General features: G+C 41.3%; 1 protein-coding gene across 7 annotated transcripts; it reads left to right on the top strand.

The window, feature by feature from the left end:
* The first annotated feature begins 1,607 nt into the window (after positions 1–1,607).
* minar1 (membrane integral NOTCH2 associated receptor 1) lies at positions 1,608–16,070 on the top strand. 7 transcript variants are annotated; one of them, XM_080884865.1, is made up of 6 exons: positions 1,608–1,689; positions 1,836–2,016; positions 4,790–5,675; positions 6,989–8,437; positions 13,667–13,930; positions 15,653–16,070. In XM_080884865.1, the coding sequence occupies exons 2-6, from the start codon at positions 1,985–1,987 to the stop codon at positions 15,848–15,850; spliced, it is 2,829 nt and encodes a 942-aa protein (XP_080740991.1). In that variant the 5' UTR covers positions 1,608–1,689; positions 1,836–1,984; the 3' UTR covers positions 15,851–16,070. The 7 variants fall into 7 exon arrangements, with proteins under 7 accessions (XP_080740991.1, XP_080740993.1, XP_080740992.1 ...); XM_080884867.1 differs by adding an exon at positions 3,305–3,801 and having other exon boundaries at positions 1,617–2,016; XM_080884866.1 differs by having other exon boundaries at positions 1,617–2,006.
* Positions 16,071–20,687: the final 4,617 nt, after the last annotated feature.

The raw sequence follows: 20,687 nt of genomic DNA, 5'->3' as shown, positions 1-20,687 counted from the left end.
GTAAATGGATTTTTTATTTTTATTTTTTTAAGAATAGCTGTCAGTTCTCCTATTCTTTATATCACTGCCCTCTGCCAAGACCGGAGATGGCACTACTGATTTAAGTTAATTTATTTTAATATGTGAGTGCATAGATTCATAAATGATGATCAAAGACAATGTGTGGTTTTATTTTATGTTTTTACATGATGCTTGTCTTTATTTCTTCAGTTTGAAAAGTAATACTCAAAAGTTGGATGATGAATTCATCAAAACCCAGCCAAATCCCAACAAAGTATACTAAATGTCACTGAATGTCAGGTATATTCCAGTCAGTACAGTTTAAGCATTCACTGCACCTACAGTGCTGTGAAATATACAGTAAATGATGTGGAAGAAATTTTCACAGAGATCATAAAGTAATTAAATCAAGTAGTAATTAAGTAATTAAATCACAGCTCATAGTTTGGTTGTTTATTTTCAAATGTTTTTTTCTGTCTGTTGGTCTGTTTGATGACAATTTGGACTCCTCTGGGAGATGAGGACACACCCACATTTGTGTCATACCGCAGTCATGTTGTCCTCCATAAATAGCAAAAAGCTTAAATAAATAGATGATTTTATGCTTACTGACATCTTAAAAGGTACAAACTAATTTAAATAAAGAGAATTCAGAGAAAGTAAAAATATTTGTACATTTATAAATACTTCAAATATAGAGTTAAAATAGCTCACTAAATGTAACAAGAACTTTAGTTTTTAACATTACGTGCTAATCAAACCCTAATGTCGATCACTGCACGGCACAAAATACATATTATTTATTTTCCTGTTCAAGCATGCTTCATGTTTATTGGTTATGTACAATGGTTTTACTGGACCAGCCCACTGCAGATCAAATGTACACTGCATATGGTTAAGGAACAAAAGTTAGTGACACACTGATTTAAAATCAAAACAAAAAATCAAAACAGCAACAAACAACCTAAACGCACTATTTCTCAATAATAATGAGATACGTATGACACTTTTGTTTGTATAATGATTAATTTTTCTACACTGATTACTGGTCAGCAGTCACAGATGTCAAGTGTAGCATCCTGTGAAATAATAGCGCGTGTGAGATCGCAGACGGCATATTGTGTCGGATGCTAAGTGTAGTTACATCATTCTGAGTAGAAACAAAGAACCGCAGCGACCCCGCAGCATCACCCAGTCTGTGAACGGAAATACGACTCTCCGCCTTCAAAATAAATGCCCGCATCTTTTCAACGCGGTTCTTCGGGTGCTACATTACATGTCAAAGCGATGTTGTTACTGCAAAACAACATGAAGGAAGCGATTAAATACTGTAACGATGGGTGTCTGGCAGATAAAATCTGCTATAATTAAGCAAAGTTCAACTGAAATGCAAACAAACAAATAGATGAATGCATTAAAAACACTGATGACGTTGCTGGAAAGCAATAAGATAAATCAAACTGCTGATGCAATTCTTGCTGCTGATCAGAATTGTTGCTTCTAAGTGAAAACGTGTTTTTGTGTTTGTGTTACTTCTCAAGCTTTTCCTCTGAAAGCGGAAATCAGTGCTGTTGGTGTCCAGTTAATTTGATAGTACTCAGGCTTCGCACAGCAGGCAGTTTGAATTTCCACCCAGGCCCTTCGCGACAGACCCACAGCTGTAGTCAGCAGTAAACCAGGAGGGAAAACGTAGGTCAATGGATTCACTACAGCCCGCTCTGCGTGGGCAGGAGCGTGGATCCGTGTTTAACGTTTAAACCAACCGGGACACTAAATGTCATTGTGTTCACAGTTCGCTGTGGTCATGCGTGTGGGTTTGGTTTGCTCCTCTGTAGGCTGGCGGATAATGTAACGGGCTGAAGGCGTTTTTGGATGCTGCGGGGTGCGCGCTGCGGATTCACATCCAGATGATCCTCCATTCATTTTCCCGTTTTTTGGCTCTAACGAGCGCCGTGCCGTTTCGATCCCGCACCCAGCTGATCAGATGATTCTCAGCTCTGTTCACAGTGAGTCCGTGTAAGTGATTTTTGTACAAATACAACCAGGGGCGGATCTAAAGAAATTTTCTTAGGGTGGCATAGGAATCAAATGGGGTGGCAAAATCAAAGCAATTTCTTTACATACATTCTGTAATATGCATTATATATGGTTAAAATACGTCAAACGCAGTAAATGTACACGTTTCGTAGGTTCTTATTTTCTTTAGCCCAAACAAATGGAAAATATCTGTTACATAAAACAAGTGAATGTAGATTTCATGTACTGTATAGCCTGTGTAATAAATAAACATAGCCCAATAAGTACAAAATTCAGAAATCTACACAACATGAGGTGGTTTAGTTAAATTAGAAATAACCACGTGGTTACAAGGTTACATTTACACAAAATCTGCACTGTCATGAAAAGATTTTTCACCTGAAATTTAAACCTAATTTGTCATAATTTATTGAGGGCCAGGGTATAACTGGCCATTTTTGACTGCTTTTCATTTTACCTTTGTATTTCACTTTTAAAAATTATTTACCTTGTCTTGTGTGGTATCTTTTATTTCAGCACAATCTGAATTTACAGTTATGTTTTCACTGGCATACTGTCATAGTATAATATGGGCACAATAATCTAAAATCACACAAAAAACACAAAATCTGAGTAGAAGAAAGTTGTATTTTGTTACTGTAAAAGCCACAAACATGTTTAGCGAAAACTGTGAATTTTAAAAACTTATGCACAATTTTTGCATACAATAAAATTATAAACAACTATTTTTCTAAAGATGCAGCCAAGGCCTCTGTGTTTTCTGTACAACTATTTGAGCCTACTACTAAAACTAAAATTATACAAATCAAATCAAATCAAATCACTTTTATTGTCACATCACATGTGCAGGCACACTGGCACAGCACATGCGAGTGAAATTCTTGTGTGCGAGCTTCACAAGCAACAGAGTTGTGCAAAATACAATAATGTAAACAAGCAAATTACAAGAATGGCTACATCTGAAACTAATAAATATATGTACAATATATAATAGTGTATGCATTTCTGGATGTGTATACTAAATATTTTCCTACGTGTGTGTGTGTGTGTGTGTGTGTGTGTGTGTGTGTGTGTGTGTAAACATTTTTAAAAATTAAATAGTAAAAAAAATAAAAAAATAAATAATAATAATAATAATAATAATAATAATAAAATATATAAAATATACAGAGTTGAATATGTGCAAAACAGTGGCATTACTGTACAGTATGGAGTGCATAATGTTGAAGTTCCAGTAGTGAAGCTGAGGTGTCTATGACGTGTTCAGCAGTCTGATGGCCTGGTGGAAGAAGCTGTCTCTCAGTCTGCTGGTACGGGACCGGATGCTGCAGAACCTCCTTCCTGATGGAAGCAGTCTGAACAGTTTATGGCTGGGGTGACTGGAGTCCTTGATGATCCTCCCCGCTTTCCTCAGGCAGCGCTTCCTGTAGATGTCTTGGAGGGAGGGAAGCTCACCTCCAATTATCCGTTCAGAGCACCGCACTACTCGCTGGAGAGCTTTGCAGTTGTAGGCGGTGCTGTTGCCATACCAGGTGGTGATGTATCCAGTGAGGATGCTCTCAATGGCACAGTGATAGAAGGTCCTGAGGATGCAGGGGCTCATGCCGAATCTTTTCAGTCTCCTGAGAAAGAAGAGGCGCTGCTGCGCCTTCTTCACTGTTTTGTGTCACAATAAGATGCCACACAAATTATTTGTGCCACTCCAAAAAATAGTTTCTGTCCACCACAAGACAGAGGAGCACATCACACTCCTGAAACCTGCAGGTATGACAACAGGAAGTGTATCACTCCTGTTTCCCACCTGGAGACAGCGTTTACACTGCAATCTGCCTTTGATGACTTTTTGGCAGCGACTGTGACATCCAGCAGTGCCCTCAGTGTCACACAAAACAAAACAATGACTACACTATACACTAACTGTACACTCCAAACACGCTAAATGTCACAAATCTCTCAAACCACACTGTTGATGTCTCCTCTTTCTCGCTCACTTGCTCTCACCATCGTCACTCCCAAAGCTCTCTCACCTTCCTAAGGTCCACATGGTACATTTTCCCACCAATAGGAAAGTAGTGACGTTTTGTTGTTGTTGTTCATGTTGTTGTTTTGTGCTGTCCTTAGAAAATGCAGTTTTTACAATTTCTTCTTGCACAAAACGTGACGATAGTATTCAGAAAAAAGCATTGTCTATATATATATAACTCTGTTTTCACATGGCGTATTAACACAATTTAAAAACTACTATATAGTTTGAAGTCTGAACTGTCAAAGGAAATTGAAATTGAAATGACGACTCAGTCAGTCTGCATCTTGTTGCTATGTCATGTGATTTGGAGGCGATGACGTGTCCGTAGACCCCAGAGGGTTAATACCGCACACCTTCATTCCATTTCTACAGTGTTGAAATCTAAAATCTCACTGCAATAGACAACACTGTCATATGCAAAACTACAATGGCACAAGGATGACAAGAGATTAGTTGCCACCGCAGTAGATCCGCCCCTGAATACAACTAAAAACGTGAAATGTTGATTTGTATTTATTGATTTTGACAGACATGTCACTATTGCTGTTATTGTCAGAATGTAGGTTATCGATTGGATGGGAAGGAATTGTGTTAACTTTTTCGTCCATTATATTCGTTGTTGTGACTGTGGCCTGTCTGCATTGTGTCTGTTTGATTCTGTTATGTGTCTTATTTCACAGAAAACCAGATTAGCACAGAATGAACATTTGACTGTGTTGTTTCCAGGTGTCAAGCCTCTCCTGAGGAAGAACCGATTCTTTCTTCCTGCCATCCAGCAGCCATGGACTCCCTCCCAGAGTATTCTCTGTTCCTGGTTCGGATCCTGGAAGAGTTGGACACCAAGCACACCACCATGTCCTACCAGGACCTGTGCAAGTCTCTGTGTGCTCGCTTTGACTTGGTGCACTTGGCCAAGCTCCGCAGCCTGCTCTTCCACACAGCCTGCCTGGACCCTGCCTTCCCAGCCACCCTCTTCAAGGACAAGATGCGCTGTTCCACTGAGGACCCGCTGTCCAAAAAGCTCATGGTTGCAGCGGACATTGTCACCATGTTCAATTTGATCCACATGAATGGAGGAATAGCCAAAGATAAGCTTCCTATAGTTCAAAGAGCCACGTTTCACAAGAGTCAGTCAGTGGAGTTCTGCAGGTCTGACAGTGATCACCTTAAGTATCAGGACTGTGACAGGGGGATTGGTTATGAGCACATGGATCACCCCAGGGAAGGGCGCCATCACCACCACTCTCAGCAGCATCCTGTGGCTCAGAACACCCCTCCCTGTGCTAATTCCTCTGATTGCAACAGCCGGCAGCGCTTTCTTGTCTCCTCAGGACCAAACTTCCTCCTGGGCATGAGGAAAGACATGAAATGTAGAGCAGGCTCTCTGGACAAGCTGCATCATCTGCCTCAGTACTCTAGCAGCAGTCCACCATCACCACCTTGTGAAATGCAGAGCACCTACTTTCCTATGGACATAGACACCGAGTCCACCACTGACCAGGAGTCCCTGCAGAACATGGGACATCCAGAGCCCTTCTCTCTTCACACTTGCATCCAGAAGAGAAACGATTTTAAGAAGGATTTTCACAATTTTGTGGCTTTTTCACCACAGGTTTGTGTTTTTAGGGTGCTGTTGAAAGGAATTACTGAGACAGATGTCTATAGGGAGACGGCCAGGTGACATATGAGATGGTACACAAGTTTAGTAAACGAAATGGAAATTTGAGTTTCATTTGAGTTGAATAGTCTATTGGAGATTCATAATTTAAATATACTAAATTATACCCTAACCCGTGTTTGTAGACACACAAAAATGCACACAAACACGTAAACATATATGTAAAACATTTTTAAAAATTTGAAGGCAATGTTATGGGCATTTTATTTACGTCCTCTGAAATGCAGTGATGAAAAAAAAACAATAATACAAGGTTGTTAAAGTGTGACCCACAGGCCGGTGGCCTTGATCATATGTTTTGCTGCTCACTAGTTTGATGGCCAAACAACACAATACTATGATATGACACCACAAGTATTTCTCCTCAACTTTGACTCTTCTGCTTTAGCAAAGTAAACATTCCTCACACTGACAAATACAGCTGGTGTCAGGAAATGTAACAGCCACCCAATGAAATATTCATTGTCACAAAAACAACAAGTGCTAACCTAAGCCTCCATTTTCTGAACAGACAAATTATAAAGAATATGCAAGTACTGAGTGGGTGCATTTTCCCCTTTGCGACCCTTAATCATATGCTGGCTCCCTGAACTGACCGTGTCGAAAATGTTTTGCTTCTTTTAGAATTGTGAACCAGTAAAGACAGACAGAAAGTGGGAGAGTGGGTGGACATGCAGCACAAGGCCACAGGTCATACACCTGGGCTGCTGCCCGCCGGTCATGTGGTTTCCTGCTCACCCACTGAGCTAAAGTGGCACCTTGTGTACAACACACACGAGAGTGTTTTAATATTTACTTATTTTCTCCCACTATTATCAATACCTGCTTTGATTTAGTGAATAATAGTGTTATCTTAATAATCTCACATCCCAAATATTCTAAACGAACTAAACATGAAAGATTCGATGTCCTGTCAATAACACACACACATAGTATAATAAAAATGTTTTGTATACGGTTTTGTACAGTTTATTGATACAGATGTTCCTGACACCTCTATTGTCTTGTAATTAAAGTTGATTGATGTGCTAAAAAATAGTAACATAATGGATGATGTGACTAGATTCTCTACACCGAAGATCAAATTAGTCCATTTGTATTTTATAAATCAGTTATTGCCCAGATTTCTCTGTAGTATTGTGTTATTTCATAATTCTAAACTTTCTTAATCCCCGAGTTATGATTGATAATTGCTGCATTTTTGTGCCTTTAAGCCAACTCCATCTTTGTCTTGGTTATTGTTGCAGGTCATCACCAGTGAGTGCAAACAGGGCAGTAAGGCTGCTGAAGGTTATAGGGAGTTACGTAAGCCTGCTACCTTCTTCAACCGTAGCTTCGAACTGCCCTACAGTAACCCCTACTTTGAACCGCCACTTAACTCCCCCCTACAGGACAGACGGAGGGTGAAGCACGAGAGCCTGGATGACTTACAGGTGTCAACTTATTTTGGTCCAACCACCGTCTCTGAGTGTGTTAGTAGCAAGAAGCACATTAACAAAGCAGGGAAACAGCCAGTATGGCCCATGAAGAGCCTCAGTCTCAACGCAGAAGAGGGCCCTCCTGTTTCAGAAAGGATTTTTCAAAGCAGCAGACCACTCAAAGAAAACCATCAGTGTAACATTATTACCACTGAGAGTGAGCAATATTTTCACACCCCGATGCAAAAGGTATCAGCGTCACCTGGCTTTGCAAAGAAAAGTACTGAAATAAAACCCAAGGATATATCACTGATGGGTAGGGGACCCGGAGGTCTGGACAATGGAGACGTAGCCAAAAGGTTTGGGGACAAAAATACGAAGAATGCATCCTTTCAAGAAGGGGAAAGCGCCTCTAGTGTTGGAACACAAACTGAGCGGATTGAACAGAAGAAGCTGAAAGAATACCAATCTAAGTATAACGACAACGAAAGGCACGGTTTGAAACGCTCAGTTGAGGAGTGTGAGGTCATTAGTGATGACATAAGTGATATTTTTCGTTTTCTGGATGATATGAGTGTTTGTGACTCTCTGGGTGTTGTTCAGTCATCATGTTACAATAGTAATGGGTCTCTGTCTCAGGTAAAGTCAGAAGGTGACAGCTCCCCTGAATGCAACACAGTCAAATTAGCCAAGTCTAAGGTAGACCGCCTGTTCCATTCACTTGAAAACACTGATGATGAGCTCAAAACAAGTGTGTGTAAGCTTGTGAGGAGAATTGGTGAGATTGAGAAGAAGTTGGAGTCTTTGTCGGGGGTTCGCAGTGAAATATCCCAGGTACTTTCCAAGCTCAACAAACTGGATGAAAAGATCCAGGAGCCTGAGGCCAATGGGAGGCACGGGGAGAAAGCATCATCATCATCATCCAGGTCCAATGCCACACCGACAAAGGCTCAACCCTACCCACATCCACATTTCAACAGTACTGCTCTTTCACCCCATGTTTACCAGTGCAACACCACTGGTCACAATGTGAAAACAGACAATGGATATGTCGGAGAGTGGTGTTGCTCAGATGGGAGTAATAGCAACACTCTTGGGATTAAGGCTGTGAAGAAAGGCATGCTATTCAGAAGGTCTTCCTGTTCACTCAACGAGGAGCCCATGGCTACCGAGTCGAAGGTTGCTAGCATAACCAACTCTCTACAGGACCGGGGGACTGTGTCCTACTCCTGTCACCCTGAGGACAGAGACAAGGATAGGCATCGGAAGGTTAAAGAGGTATGTGTGTGTGTGTGTGTGTTTGTATAAAGAAACACAAATTCAGTAACAAGAATTTTGCATGGCACTTGTAGATTTTATGGAATCATTTTACATTGTATTCACAAAGCATGAGAGAGTTTTTAAAGGGAAACAATCTGGAATGTATATTGTGTCCTGGAGTTATCACTTGTATGATCAGACGAGATATCGGGGCAGTAGGTTTATAAGTATAACTGCTGATATTCGTCTACTTAACTAAATGCACATTCTTATTTGTATCTGTCATTCTTCTTGTGAAGGTGATGTTAGATCATGCATTATGCTGAACTGGAGTTAGTATAAGAAACCAGTCATTGTTTTAGTCTTGGCTGCATTTTGGTCACCTTAACAAGCTTGTGTGTTGTGTCTTACTGGTGACCCTGGTGTAGAAACATCTGATTGGCCTGGACAGACCTCTAACTGATGGAACACCTTTGGCATGAGTCAGAGCAGAGACCGTGAGTCAGGCCTTCTTATCCAACATCAGGCCCAGGATCCTCCAGCAGTCACCAAGCTCAGCCACCAGGCCACAACCAGGCTTCAATAGCCCAGGACCAGGCTTCCTTATTAGCCTCCAGCCATTTTTGCAGAAGACAGACTGACTAGGGTTGTGGACAGTGAATGCTCCTACTTTTCCCTTCACAAAGCACCTTATGTTTTGCTCCTGTGCCTTGTCATTTGCACATTATCAACTGATTGGCGTCACAAACCAACAAGGTCGGCTAATATCAACAATCTGCTTGACATTCTCAAGTAACACACTTTTGTGGTGTCCGACTAGCGTAACAATCAAAAGGGGAAAGGTTTCTATTGCTTCCCTCTAGTGCTGACACATCTAGCATTCCTTAACAACTGTGAATTGTGGAAGCCAACTGTCAACTTCCTGCTAAGCAACAACTAAACAGGTTAACTGTGTTTGTTTATATCTTAATTGAGCAAAGATGGGTACAGTCTCTGAGGATGAGATTGAGGGGATTAAGAAATCTCTATGTTGTATGTCAGGAGAGTTTTCTAATATCTCCAAACAACAGAAGTTGCTATTGCAGTATGAATGACTTAATAGTAAGTGGACTGGAAACAGAATACAGAACGTATGGCAGAGCTGCAGAGGAAGAAGCTGGCATCTCTCAGCTCTGGGTACCTCTTGAGCTTCTCATGTTCCTTTTTCCTGATGTTGCTATCACTCAGGATAGCTACATCGATCACTGTCTTCCTCAGCTTGTTCACCATTACAATGTCCAGTTGGTTAGCCATCACCAGTTTGTGTGTCTGTATCTGTAGTCTCACCTGATCTTAGCTCTGTCATTCTCAACCACACTAGAGGACGTGTCCCATTTTGACCTTGACTTCCAGGAAACACCACAGATGTTCCTGTATATTATTTTGGCCACCCAGTTATGTTGCACATCTTTGGGGTCTTGCCTGGTGTGGTAGACCCCAGCCTCTGTGGATCTTGTGTTTAGAGCCTGTTCCTGTGCTGCCATGATCAGTGTCTCTTAGCTGTCTTTCAGTCCATCCTCGTCCAGCCACTTGATGTCAGTGTCTTCTGTCTCCACCTTTGGCCAGCTGATTATCTGATCACTGGCAGGGTGTAGGTACTATGATATGGTGATGTGATATGTTACTATGAAGTCTTTAACATTAGATGTGGCCTCATTATTCAAGAATTTGTATGAGGAGAAACATTTTAAATTCGATTTTGGATTTAACAGGTAGCCAATAAAGAGAAGCCAGCATTAGAGACATTTGCTCTCTTTCCTGTCACTGTCAGTACTTTGCCTGCAGCATTTCAAATCACCTGAAAGGTTTTCATATAGCCTCGAATTCTCCCATGAAGGTTTTTCAGCTTCACTCTGAGTTAGGATGTTTTTTTAATTTTAGAGATATTGCACAAATACAAGAAAGCAACCCCACATATTCGTTTAATGTGCACATTGAAGGACATATCCTGGTTAAAAAATGACTCCAAGATTCCTCACAGTGCTGCTGCAGAGTAAGGTAATGCCACCGTAGCTCGTTAGAACGTGTATGCTTTACTGTTTCTGTTCTATAATTTGGAAACTAAGAATTGGGAAACTTTTCTGATATACTATTTCTTCTGATTATCAGTTTGGCTGATTTACAAGTACTCTTTCAAGAATCTTTGAGATTTTTTGAGAAAGGAAGGTTAGAGATTGGTCTATAATCAGCTAAGACACTGGGTCAAGTGATGGCTTTTTATGCAAGGATGAGAGGTGAAACGTCTTCAAGCAACTTAAAGAAGTCCAGACGCTTTTCTTTGCAAGCTCCTTTGACTACGATGACCTGGATGACTGAGAACCTTCACAGACACTTTTTATGCAATGGTTTACTGCCAGCTTAAAAGCCTGTAGTATGCAGCCTGTTAATCAGAATCAGAATCAGAATACTTTATTGATCCCTGGGGGAAATTATTTTTTGTTACAGTGCTCCATTTTAAACCAACATTAAGACAAGACAGACAATACACTAACTAAGAATAGTACAATATATACATATATATACATACATACATACATAAGTCACTCATAAATAAATATTTGGAAAAGAAACATGTGTAGCTGTAGCAGCAAACAGTGTGTTAAGTGGATGCGTTGTACAGGGAGATGGCCACAGGCAGGAATGATTTCCTGTGTCGTTCAGTGGTGCTTTTCGGTAATCTCAGTCTCTCACTGAACGAGCTCCTGTGACTGACCAGCATGTCATGGAGTGGGTGGGAGGTGTTATCCAACATTGTCTTTATCTTGGACAGCATCCGCCTCTCCGACACCACCTTGAGGGAGTCCAGCTCCATCCCCACAACATTGCTGGCCTTACGGATCAGTTTATTAAGTCTGTTGGCATCTGCGACCCTCAGCCTGCTCCCCCAGCATGCAACAGCATAGAGGATCGCACTGGCCACCACAGACTCATAGAAAATCCTCAGCATTTTCTGGCAGATGTTGAAGGACCTCAGTCGCCTCAAGAAATAGAGACGACTCTGGCCCTTCCTGTAAAGTGCTGTGGTGTTTTTAGCCCAGTCCAGTTTATTGTCAATGTGTACTCCAAGGTATTTATAGTCCTCCACAATGTCAACACTGACCCCCTGGATTGAAACAGGGGTCAAGTGTTTCCTGGTCTTCCTGAAGTCCACGATCAGTTCCTTGGTCTTTGCCACGTTGAGCTGCAGATGATTCTGCTCACACCACGTGACAAAGGAGTCGACCACAGCCCGGTACTCTGTCTCATCATCCCTGCTGATGCATCCAACCACCGCAGAGTCATCAGAAAACTTCTGAAGATGGAGGTCTCTGTGCAGTGGCTGAAGTCTGTGGTGTAGAGGGTGAAGAGGAAGGGGGAGAGGACAGTCCCCTGTGGTGCCCCTGTGTTGCTGATCACCTTGTCAGACACACACTGTGGGAGACGTACATATTGTGGTCTTCCTGTCAGGTAATCAACAATCCAGGACACCAGAGAAGCATCCACCTGCATCGCTGCTAACTTATCACCCAGGAGGGTCGGCCTGATGGTGTTGAAAGCACTGGAAAAGTCAAAAAACATGACCCTCACAGTGCTCGCCGGCTGGTCCAGATGGGTGTAGACACGATTGAGCAGGTAGATGATGGCGTCCTCTGTTCCGAGACGAGGCTGATAAGCGAACTGAAGGGGATCCAGATGTGGTCTTACTATGGGTCGCAGCTGGTCCAGGATGAGCCTTTCCAGGGTCTTCATGATGTGGGAGGTCAGTGCCACGGGCCTGTAATCCTGGGGGCCACTGGGACGAGGCGTCTTTGGTACAGGGACGAGGCATGATGTCTTCCACATCACCGGGACCCTCTGCAGACTCAGACTCAGCATAAACAGTTTATGAAAGACTCCACACAGCTGGGGGGCACAGGCCTTGAGGACAAGGGGACTCACTCCGTCTGGTCCAGCAGACTTGCCTGAGTGAAGTCTCCTCATTTGCATCTCAACCTGGTATTGAGTGAAGGTGATGGGTGGGGGAGGGGTGTCAGGACTCTCACAGGAGGCAACATGTGAAGAGAGAGGCTGGCACAGTGGTGTGGCTCTGGATTCCAGGCTGACTGCAGGTGAGGTTGTGGGGGTAATAGAGATAGACTAATCATATTCAAAACTGAAGTATTCATTTTTGTAGGATTCATATTATTGCATTACTTCTAGGCTAGACTACTGTAATTTGTTATTATGAGGACGTCCAAAAAACTCCCTGAAAAGCCTTCAGCTGATCCAAAATGCTGCAGCAAGAGTCCTGACAGGGACTAGAAAGAGAGAGCAGATTCCTCCTGTGTTGGCTTCCCTTCATTGGCTTCCTGTTAAATCCAGAATACAATTTAAAGTTCTTCTCATCGGCTGGGGGATGTGTGTAAGTACTGCTGTTCAGCAGTGGGGTGTTTGTGTCACGTCCCCCACCCAACAGCACTCTAGTTTTCATACAGTAATAGTCATCCCGTATATACACTCACACTCCACAGCACACTGTGTCACACTCTGCCAGGTGCGGGGGTCTACAGGTCGTTTGTGGGGCGCTGTGGCTGCGTCCTGGCTTGCTGTTTCAGAGGGACGTCTCCTTACCGCACCGCCGGGGGGATTGTCAGTGTGTGCGTGTGTGTCTTTGTGTGTCAATAGTGGGTTCGTGGGTATTATTAGTCCTTTATTCAGCCAGGTAAAAATCTCATTGAGATCTAATTTCCAAGAGAGACCTGGAATCAGGTGTTTCTTGGGTGTGTGTGTGTGTGTGTGTGTGTGTGTGTGTGTGTGTGTGTGTGTGTGTGTGTGTGTGTGTGTGTGTGTGTGTGTGTGTGTGTGTGTAGCTGGGTTTTTCCTTTCCACTGTTACTAAGCACTTGCTCAAAGGGGGATCAAGTGATTGTTGGGGTTTTCTGTTGTCTTTGTATTATCGTGGGGTCATGACCGTGCAGTATAAAGCACCATGAGGTGATTTGGTGCTTTATAAATAAAATTGAATTTAATTGAAAAGTGAATAGGACTTTTCTGAGCATTCTTGTAGCAATGGTGTCTAAAAATCGATCATTTGGAGGGAGTGAATATTGAAGTTAACTCAGGAACAAGTTTAAAAGAACATAAGTAGTGCTGAAAGTATCTGGACGTAATGATATATCTGTGAGATGGTTGTAAATATTTCTCTGCGGTGATTAAAATCTGCTGTGTTTATCCTTCGCTGTTTTCTTAGACAGATCGAAAGCGTCAATATGAGCTCCCCCAAGTGCAACGACTCCAAAAACAATCAAAGGATTCCTACCTGACTGAGCAGGTTTTTTCACCGCATCACTTCAACCCTTCTGTCAAGGCCCATATGAAAGACAGCTCTCTGTACGCTGATGTAAGGCTCACCAGTCCATCAGCTGGGATACGTGGCCAGCCATCCTGGACCATTGAGGAATACAAACGCAATTCAGGAAAGAAGGAAAAGCAGCTCACTGCTCTTGACCTGCAGGTACAGTTCTGGGCTCTGCATACATATTGCATATTATGAAATGTCGAGCAACTTAATTTCTGAACCATACCCTAGTCATGCTGCTGTAGATTCAGGCTTCTGGGGGTCCTTCTATGATCCACTGAGCATTTTTTTCTCCACTCACCTCTTGTCACTCATTAAATTCTGTCTTCTATCTCATATAGTTTGTGTTTTACATACTTATCACTTAAAATCTTCACAAAAATATGCATGTATTATTGAAACCATTTCACTTCAATCCCACCAAAAGCAACAAGAAGTAGTGGGTAATGAAATCTGTTGGAGTATCTAATTGTTGTTTTGTTTCGTAATACAATCACACAATGATATTGTCCAAAAGGAGCCAAGAATCCATCCTGGCCATTTATATTCAGCACCAAGTCCCAAAAAGTTGATTGTGTTCATCTGGATGTAGCGTTTCCAGAAACATTTGGTCACTCATCAACTGACTTCTTCAGTCTTCAGCACCAAGGACAGTACTTTGACAAATAAATAAATTAAGACCATACACGAGGAGGTCTTGCAACTTTGGACGTATAGAGGGGCACATTTAAGGCAGCTATTACTCCAACCCGAGATACAATCCTTGTCATAGTTAATACAGTGTTTTTTTATCGTACCCAGGGGTGACCCAGAAAAAGAGGTGTGTGCTGTGCTTTGAACAGGCAAAAATTGATTTGTTCCGTGCGATTACCAGAAAGGGGGAGAGTGACTGTCATTTTTAGCATCTACGTGGATGTTAAAATCACCCACAATAATTGTTTTAACTGAGCTGAGAACTAAATCAGATAAAAAGTCTGAGAAATCAGACAAACTCTGTGTAAGGCCGAGGTGGACGAGTACAGGGAAGTGCAGTAGTCCTGTTCCAGTCAGGCAGCCATTTATTTTGCTCCTTCGTCCAAAGGAAGGCTGCTTGGGTGGTCTTCCAGAGTGGATGTTGGTAACATATGGAGGCCTCAAAAGGTAGCAGACCAGTTGACCAGCAGGTCATGCAGTTTTGGGTGTATTCCAACCAGGCAAGCTGCATGGTCCGGTTGGAATTCCAGCTCCTGATTGACCTATTTAATTAGCAATGGGTGGTGAATTTAAATGTATGGTAATGACAGATAATTTTGATATCAGACATAGTTTATCTCCCCACAAACACACAGTTTTAAAATAAAACTTTTTTTCCTGCTCATTTGATAACAATTCCCCACTTTCACTCACTTACACTAACAGACACACACGCATGCACAGACACACATGCATGCGCACACACAAACACACGCATACACACACAACAGATATTCTGGTTATTCATTTGAAATTCTTGAGTTTAGACATTTAAAATACATAATTTCACTCTGTAAGTAATTTAAAGAATATGAGCTTTTCACTATTCATTCAGACGTTTATAGTAATAAGCCTATTGGAAGCTCTGGATACCAGGATCATTGAATTAGAGACTCATCTGAAAGCCTGATGCTCAGCCTCCTCCGCCCCAGCTTTGCTACCACCGATGGTACACCTGGACCTCACACAGAGTTTCTGTCTGACTTCTCACTCACAATAAAACAATTATTGTGGGTGATTTTAACATCCATGCAGATGCTAAAAATAACAGCCTCAACACAGCATTTAATTAAAAAATGTTTTTTTTTTAAAGCCAAATGGAAAACATCCCTAATTGTTATTTATAGTCTTTGTGTCTTTCATCAGACCCAGGAGTCGTTAAACCCCAATAATCTGGAGTACTGGATGGAGGACATCTACACCCCAGGCTATGACTCGTTGCTCAAGAGGAAAGAGGCAGAATTTAGGAGGGCCAAGGCGTGTAAGATTGGAGCACTGATTGCAGCTGCTACTTGCACTGTGATCCTGGTTATTGTTGTTCCAATTTGCACCATGAAATCATGAATAAATGAGAAAGGTGGTAGCCATGCACAATGGATGTTATACTTCTACCTGTAGGTGTTTTCTTTTTGTGGACCAGTAAGTGCAAAGCAAACTGAGTGACAGCATGAGAATGTACGACTTTACATTGTTTTTTTTGTTTTTATGGTGTTTACATCTGGGAATATTGCCAATGTAGAAATATTAAGGTTATAAAATCAGCAAGTGCATAATATCTATCTGTCTATCTATTAGGGGTGCAACGATACTCGTATTGATATTGAACCGTTCGATACAGTGCTTTCGGTTCAGTACGCATATGTATCGAACAATACAACATTTTTAATTTATTTTATCAACTTTTCTTCGGACGATGCTGTCTGTGTTCAGCGCTCAGTGGATCTGCGTTCGACTACTCTGCCTAGACTGTCGAGCGCAGATCCACTGAGCACAGCACAAGCTAGCAAGACAGAAGCTAAGCTCGTTGCAACATGGCAAATTGAACCTCCCCCACCCTCATTCAGATCTGGTGTTTGGAACTATTTTGGTTTTCATGTGACGTATGACCCTGAAGATAAGCGCGTCATGGACTAAAGTAAAACAGTATGTTGGATGTGCCATGCAATGCTCAATTACATGGGTGGGAGCTAGTGCGTTAGCGCAGTTAGCTTGTTCACGTGTTGACGCCATCCAGCCCCACGCACGGGGCGATCCGCGGTAGCTCGTTAACAGAGATTTGCCGTGTTGTGGCGTTAAGGTCATTTCAACGAGATTAACGCTGACAGCACTAGTGGGAACACAACGAATATGACTGCACATTTACTCCGACAGCATCCTAGTGCAAAGACAAGTGGAAGCAGACAAAAACAACAAGCACGCATGCTACAAACTTTACCCGAGTCACTTAGACAGCCGTTAGCACAGGATTCTCCTTATGGGGACCTGATATGTTTAATATGCTGCTGAGAATATAGCCCAGAAGAAGCGTATAGTAGAGCTTTTATTTTGGAAAGAGCCATTTCTCTGTAATAAACTCTCTTTTCCAAAGATGAGTGATTCCTCAATCAGATAGATTTTTTTGTTGTTGTTGTTGTTTCAGCAACATTAAATTTAAAAACTGTACATTTGAGTTAAAATATATATTTATAATTTTAATAAATGACAAATTAAAAAAGCATGAACATTTTCTTGTATCGAAAAAATTTCGAACCGTGACACCAAAGTATTGAACCGAACCATGAATTTTGTGTATCGTTGCACCCCTACTATCTATCTATCTATTTTAACAATTCTAGTTCATTGTAATGCTAGATGGAAGGTAGTTGATGTAATTGTCCATCTTAAACAACTACAGCACATGATAACAAAACTGTTGTAATTTTAGCCAACATATAGCAACTTATGATAGGGTATATATTTTTTATTTTTCATATGATTACTGTACTTTATTTTGTTCAAAGTTATTTTTTGATTAATTATCTAGTTGTGAGAATTTATCTTTATCAATAAAAACAAGCATTTTGAGTAATGACATTTATGCTACACATTTTTCTAAATAGAAATATGTATGTCCTTTAGCCTAAGTACAGTTATACTCCAAAGTAGATGTATGACTATGTACAGTATGACTGTACAGCCAATGTGAATGTATTGATAACGTTTAGCCTACTTGTGAAGAATGAGAATTACATTTGAATGTTGCTGCAGTCTCCTCCTCTTTTTCTGAATTGTAACCAGCCAAAAGCACATGTCCTTTAAATAAAAAAGAAACTGTGGCTTTGTTCATTTCTTTGCAGGCATTTGTTCAGTGAATATTTCTACATCAGTGTCCTAGCTAGCGAACTCACCTAAGAGGATTAAATGGGCTGGACAATTAACTGGACCAGCTTCTTTAGTGAAGCCAAATGTGTAAACAGAACAGAACAGCTGTAATGTTGTAGTCCAATGAGCACCTACACATTTTATGTGTAGGTGCTCATTGGACTACAACATTGCATTCCAGAGTTTCAACTTTTCAACTTATTGAACTGCTAGATTTTCAACTGAAACAATTCACATACATTCGCTAATCTGTTCCAACTTCCTATCCAACTGATCTCCACTCAGTGTCTTAGACCCAAGCTATTCTGCCAGATACATGTTACTACAGATGAAATTATCAGTCTACTTTTGACTTTACACTTTTTTTAATTCTGTACATTCTGTTCATTTAATTTATTGTAAATATGTAAAATATTAGTCATTTATTACACAAATGGATTAATAATGAATGCATTCCAATGCAATACCCTCACATTTGTTTGAAACTATAAACTTAATTTGAATGTTATCCACCCGTTGAATGGCTTTTTCCACGCCCTGTAAAAGTAGCCATACGGGCAGACAGATAATATATTACTGCACAATATGTGCTGAAAGCATGTCCATACTGCGCGCCATGATAGCAACTTTTACAGTTTCATTGACACTTTCAGTAAAATATGAAAAGAAAAAACTATTTATTTTTACTTAGAGACACAAAATGAACATATCCAGTATTCATGTTCTGTATAGGTGTTTACTCAACAGACCCCTCTGGCTAACTGGCTTTACTTTTGTCAGTGATCAGGACATCAGTTTCCCCATTCTTAAATACTTCTAAATAAATGGTTGTGTTTTAGATCCTCAATGCAAACCATATCAATCTGCTGGAAACCCAGCTCTAAGCAGGCACCCACTGTGTCGTGTTTCTCTCTCCTTTTACTATCTATTGCTTTGAACTCGGAGCTGCAGTAAACTGTGAAAGTCTGTAAATATTGTTGAGATTTGAACCAGCTTGAAGTGTTAATTGAAAAATTATTGTAATAAAAACAAATTCTTCTGACTGTTAATGGATCTGTGTTTTTCTTATTCCTACACTGCATTCATACCCGAGAACACTTCGCCACTAAAGAGGAAATTCTTCTCAAAAGCAAATTATCCCTCCTGTCAAAATGGCGTGCTTCCACCAACACAATTACACAGCCTTTACTCGTCTTTTAAATTGTGCTGAGGCAGAACTGTCAAAGTTGAATTGCACAGGATGCTGTACTGTAGTAATGTGAGACCCACTGGGAATCTTGGCCATACTGAACATACTCACCAAAAAACATTTCTGTCACTAATTTTCCCCAACAGTCTTCTGCCAGGCAGCTTTAAACATAACAACATATGATCTGGACAGTCTACAGCTTTATACTGATGAGTGTTTTGAGTGCGTCATCATGGGGAAACCAAACAAGACAGAGACTCCCTCCAAAAGAACAGGTACTCCATCCACAAAGAAAAGCCGCCAGGAAGACTCCCTGGAACTGGTCTCTCTCCACAGACAGTGACATGGTCAATATTTTGGAATCTATAGATAAAAACCTGTTCAGCTTTGACACAAACCCAGACCACAGCCAGGAACTGAGAGGAAGGGACTTCAACGACCAGTTTCCTAAGGGGATCCTGGAGCAACGCACGGTCCTGATTTGAAATAAGTTGTCCAAGGAGGCTCTCATGATGTCATTGCAGTTGATACGCTATATGTTAAAGTCAACTTTATCGTGACCAGAACACCGCTCCATGGCTGTGCTGATCCTGTGTCGAACGCCTTTTTCTAATTCTCTCTTCGTGTCTATTATAGACATATCTGCCTTTTCCTGTTGTTATTGCTGTTGATTTGAGATCATTTCAGACGTATTCTTGGGTGGCTGGACTGTGTGAGTTATTGCACAATTAAAGCACAGGCACACACACACACACCTTTACACACACACTCAACACTACAAAATGTGTAGTTCATATACTTAATATAAATTTTGGTGATCCCTCCTTTTGTTAATGCCCTTTTCACTTTATTTTTGGATCAGTCTGACACCACACTTATTTGAACTGGAAGAGATTTCAACCTGTTACTTAATCCAGAAATTGACAGGCACAGTAGAGCAATGAGTCAAAGGACCTGGCAGACACTACGACATTCTTAAATAATACATACATGATTTTGGTGTTAGCAATGCTTGGTGTCATACGACTGTAAGGTTTTCTCTGTATGTATTACCGTAGGGTCTGCCTTACAATAAAAAGCTCCTTGAGGCGACTGTTGTTGTGATTTGGCGCTGTGTAAATAAAACTGAACTGAACTGAATTGAGACTTTCAGAACACCTCCACAACTTCACTACTGCTACCGACAATTAGGTACAAAGTTTTCCTTTTGGCTTTCAGACTTGGTAAAGCTGCCATGTGTAAGGTAAATATTTTGTATTTGTATACATAAAAATAAACAAGTTAATCAAGTGGGTTTAACACATTAACCTGAATTGAGATTGTAGTTTTGGTTACAAGAGACATTTGTGGAGAAAAACATGAAAATGAGGGGGTAAAATTCTGTTTAATAAACAGGTGAGAAAGAGCCTTTGAGAGGATGTATCTTGGATGACATCAAGATTCCAAAATATCCTCTGCAAGACTTCAAACATGTGTTTGAGCTCTGGTGGATGGCTCAGGTCCAAACAACAGACCATCTCTCCCTGTTCCTCACACCTCAGTACTCACCACTCATCCGATGCGTGAAACCTGCTGTGAAGACAATTAAAGTGTGGCCAGAGGGGACAGATGCCGTGCTCCAATTCAAAACCACAGACTGGAATACGTTCATCCACACAGACTTGGACCAGTACACCTCATCTGTACTGGACTACATCTCCACGACTACAGACAGTGTCACCACCCAGAAACAGATCACCATGTACCCCAACCAGAAGCTTTGGATGAACTGGACCCGCAATAACGCCTTCAGGTCAGGGATGCACAGGCCTACCATACAGCCAGGGCTAAGCTAAAGAGGAGCTTAAAAAA

Source organism: Rhamphochromis sp. 'chilingali' (genome assembly GCF_963969265.1).
Source record: "Rhamphochromis sp. 'chilingali' genome assembly, chromosome: 6".
In the NCBI taxonomy this organism is placed as follows: domain Eukaryota; kingdom Metazoa; phylum Chordata; class Actinopteri; order Cichliformes; family Cichlidae; genus Rhamphochromis; species Rhamphochromis sp. 'chilingali'.
This window is presented reverse-complemented; position numbering and strand designations above follow the sequence as displayed.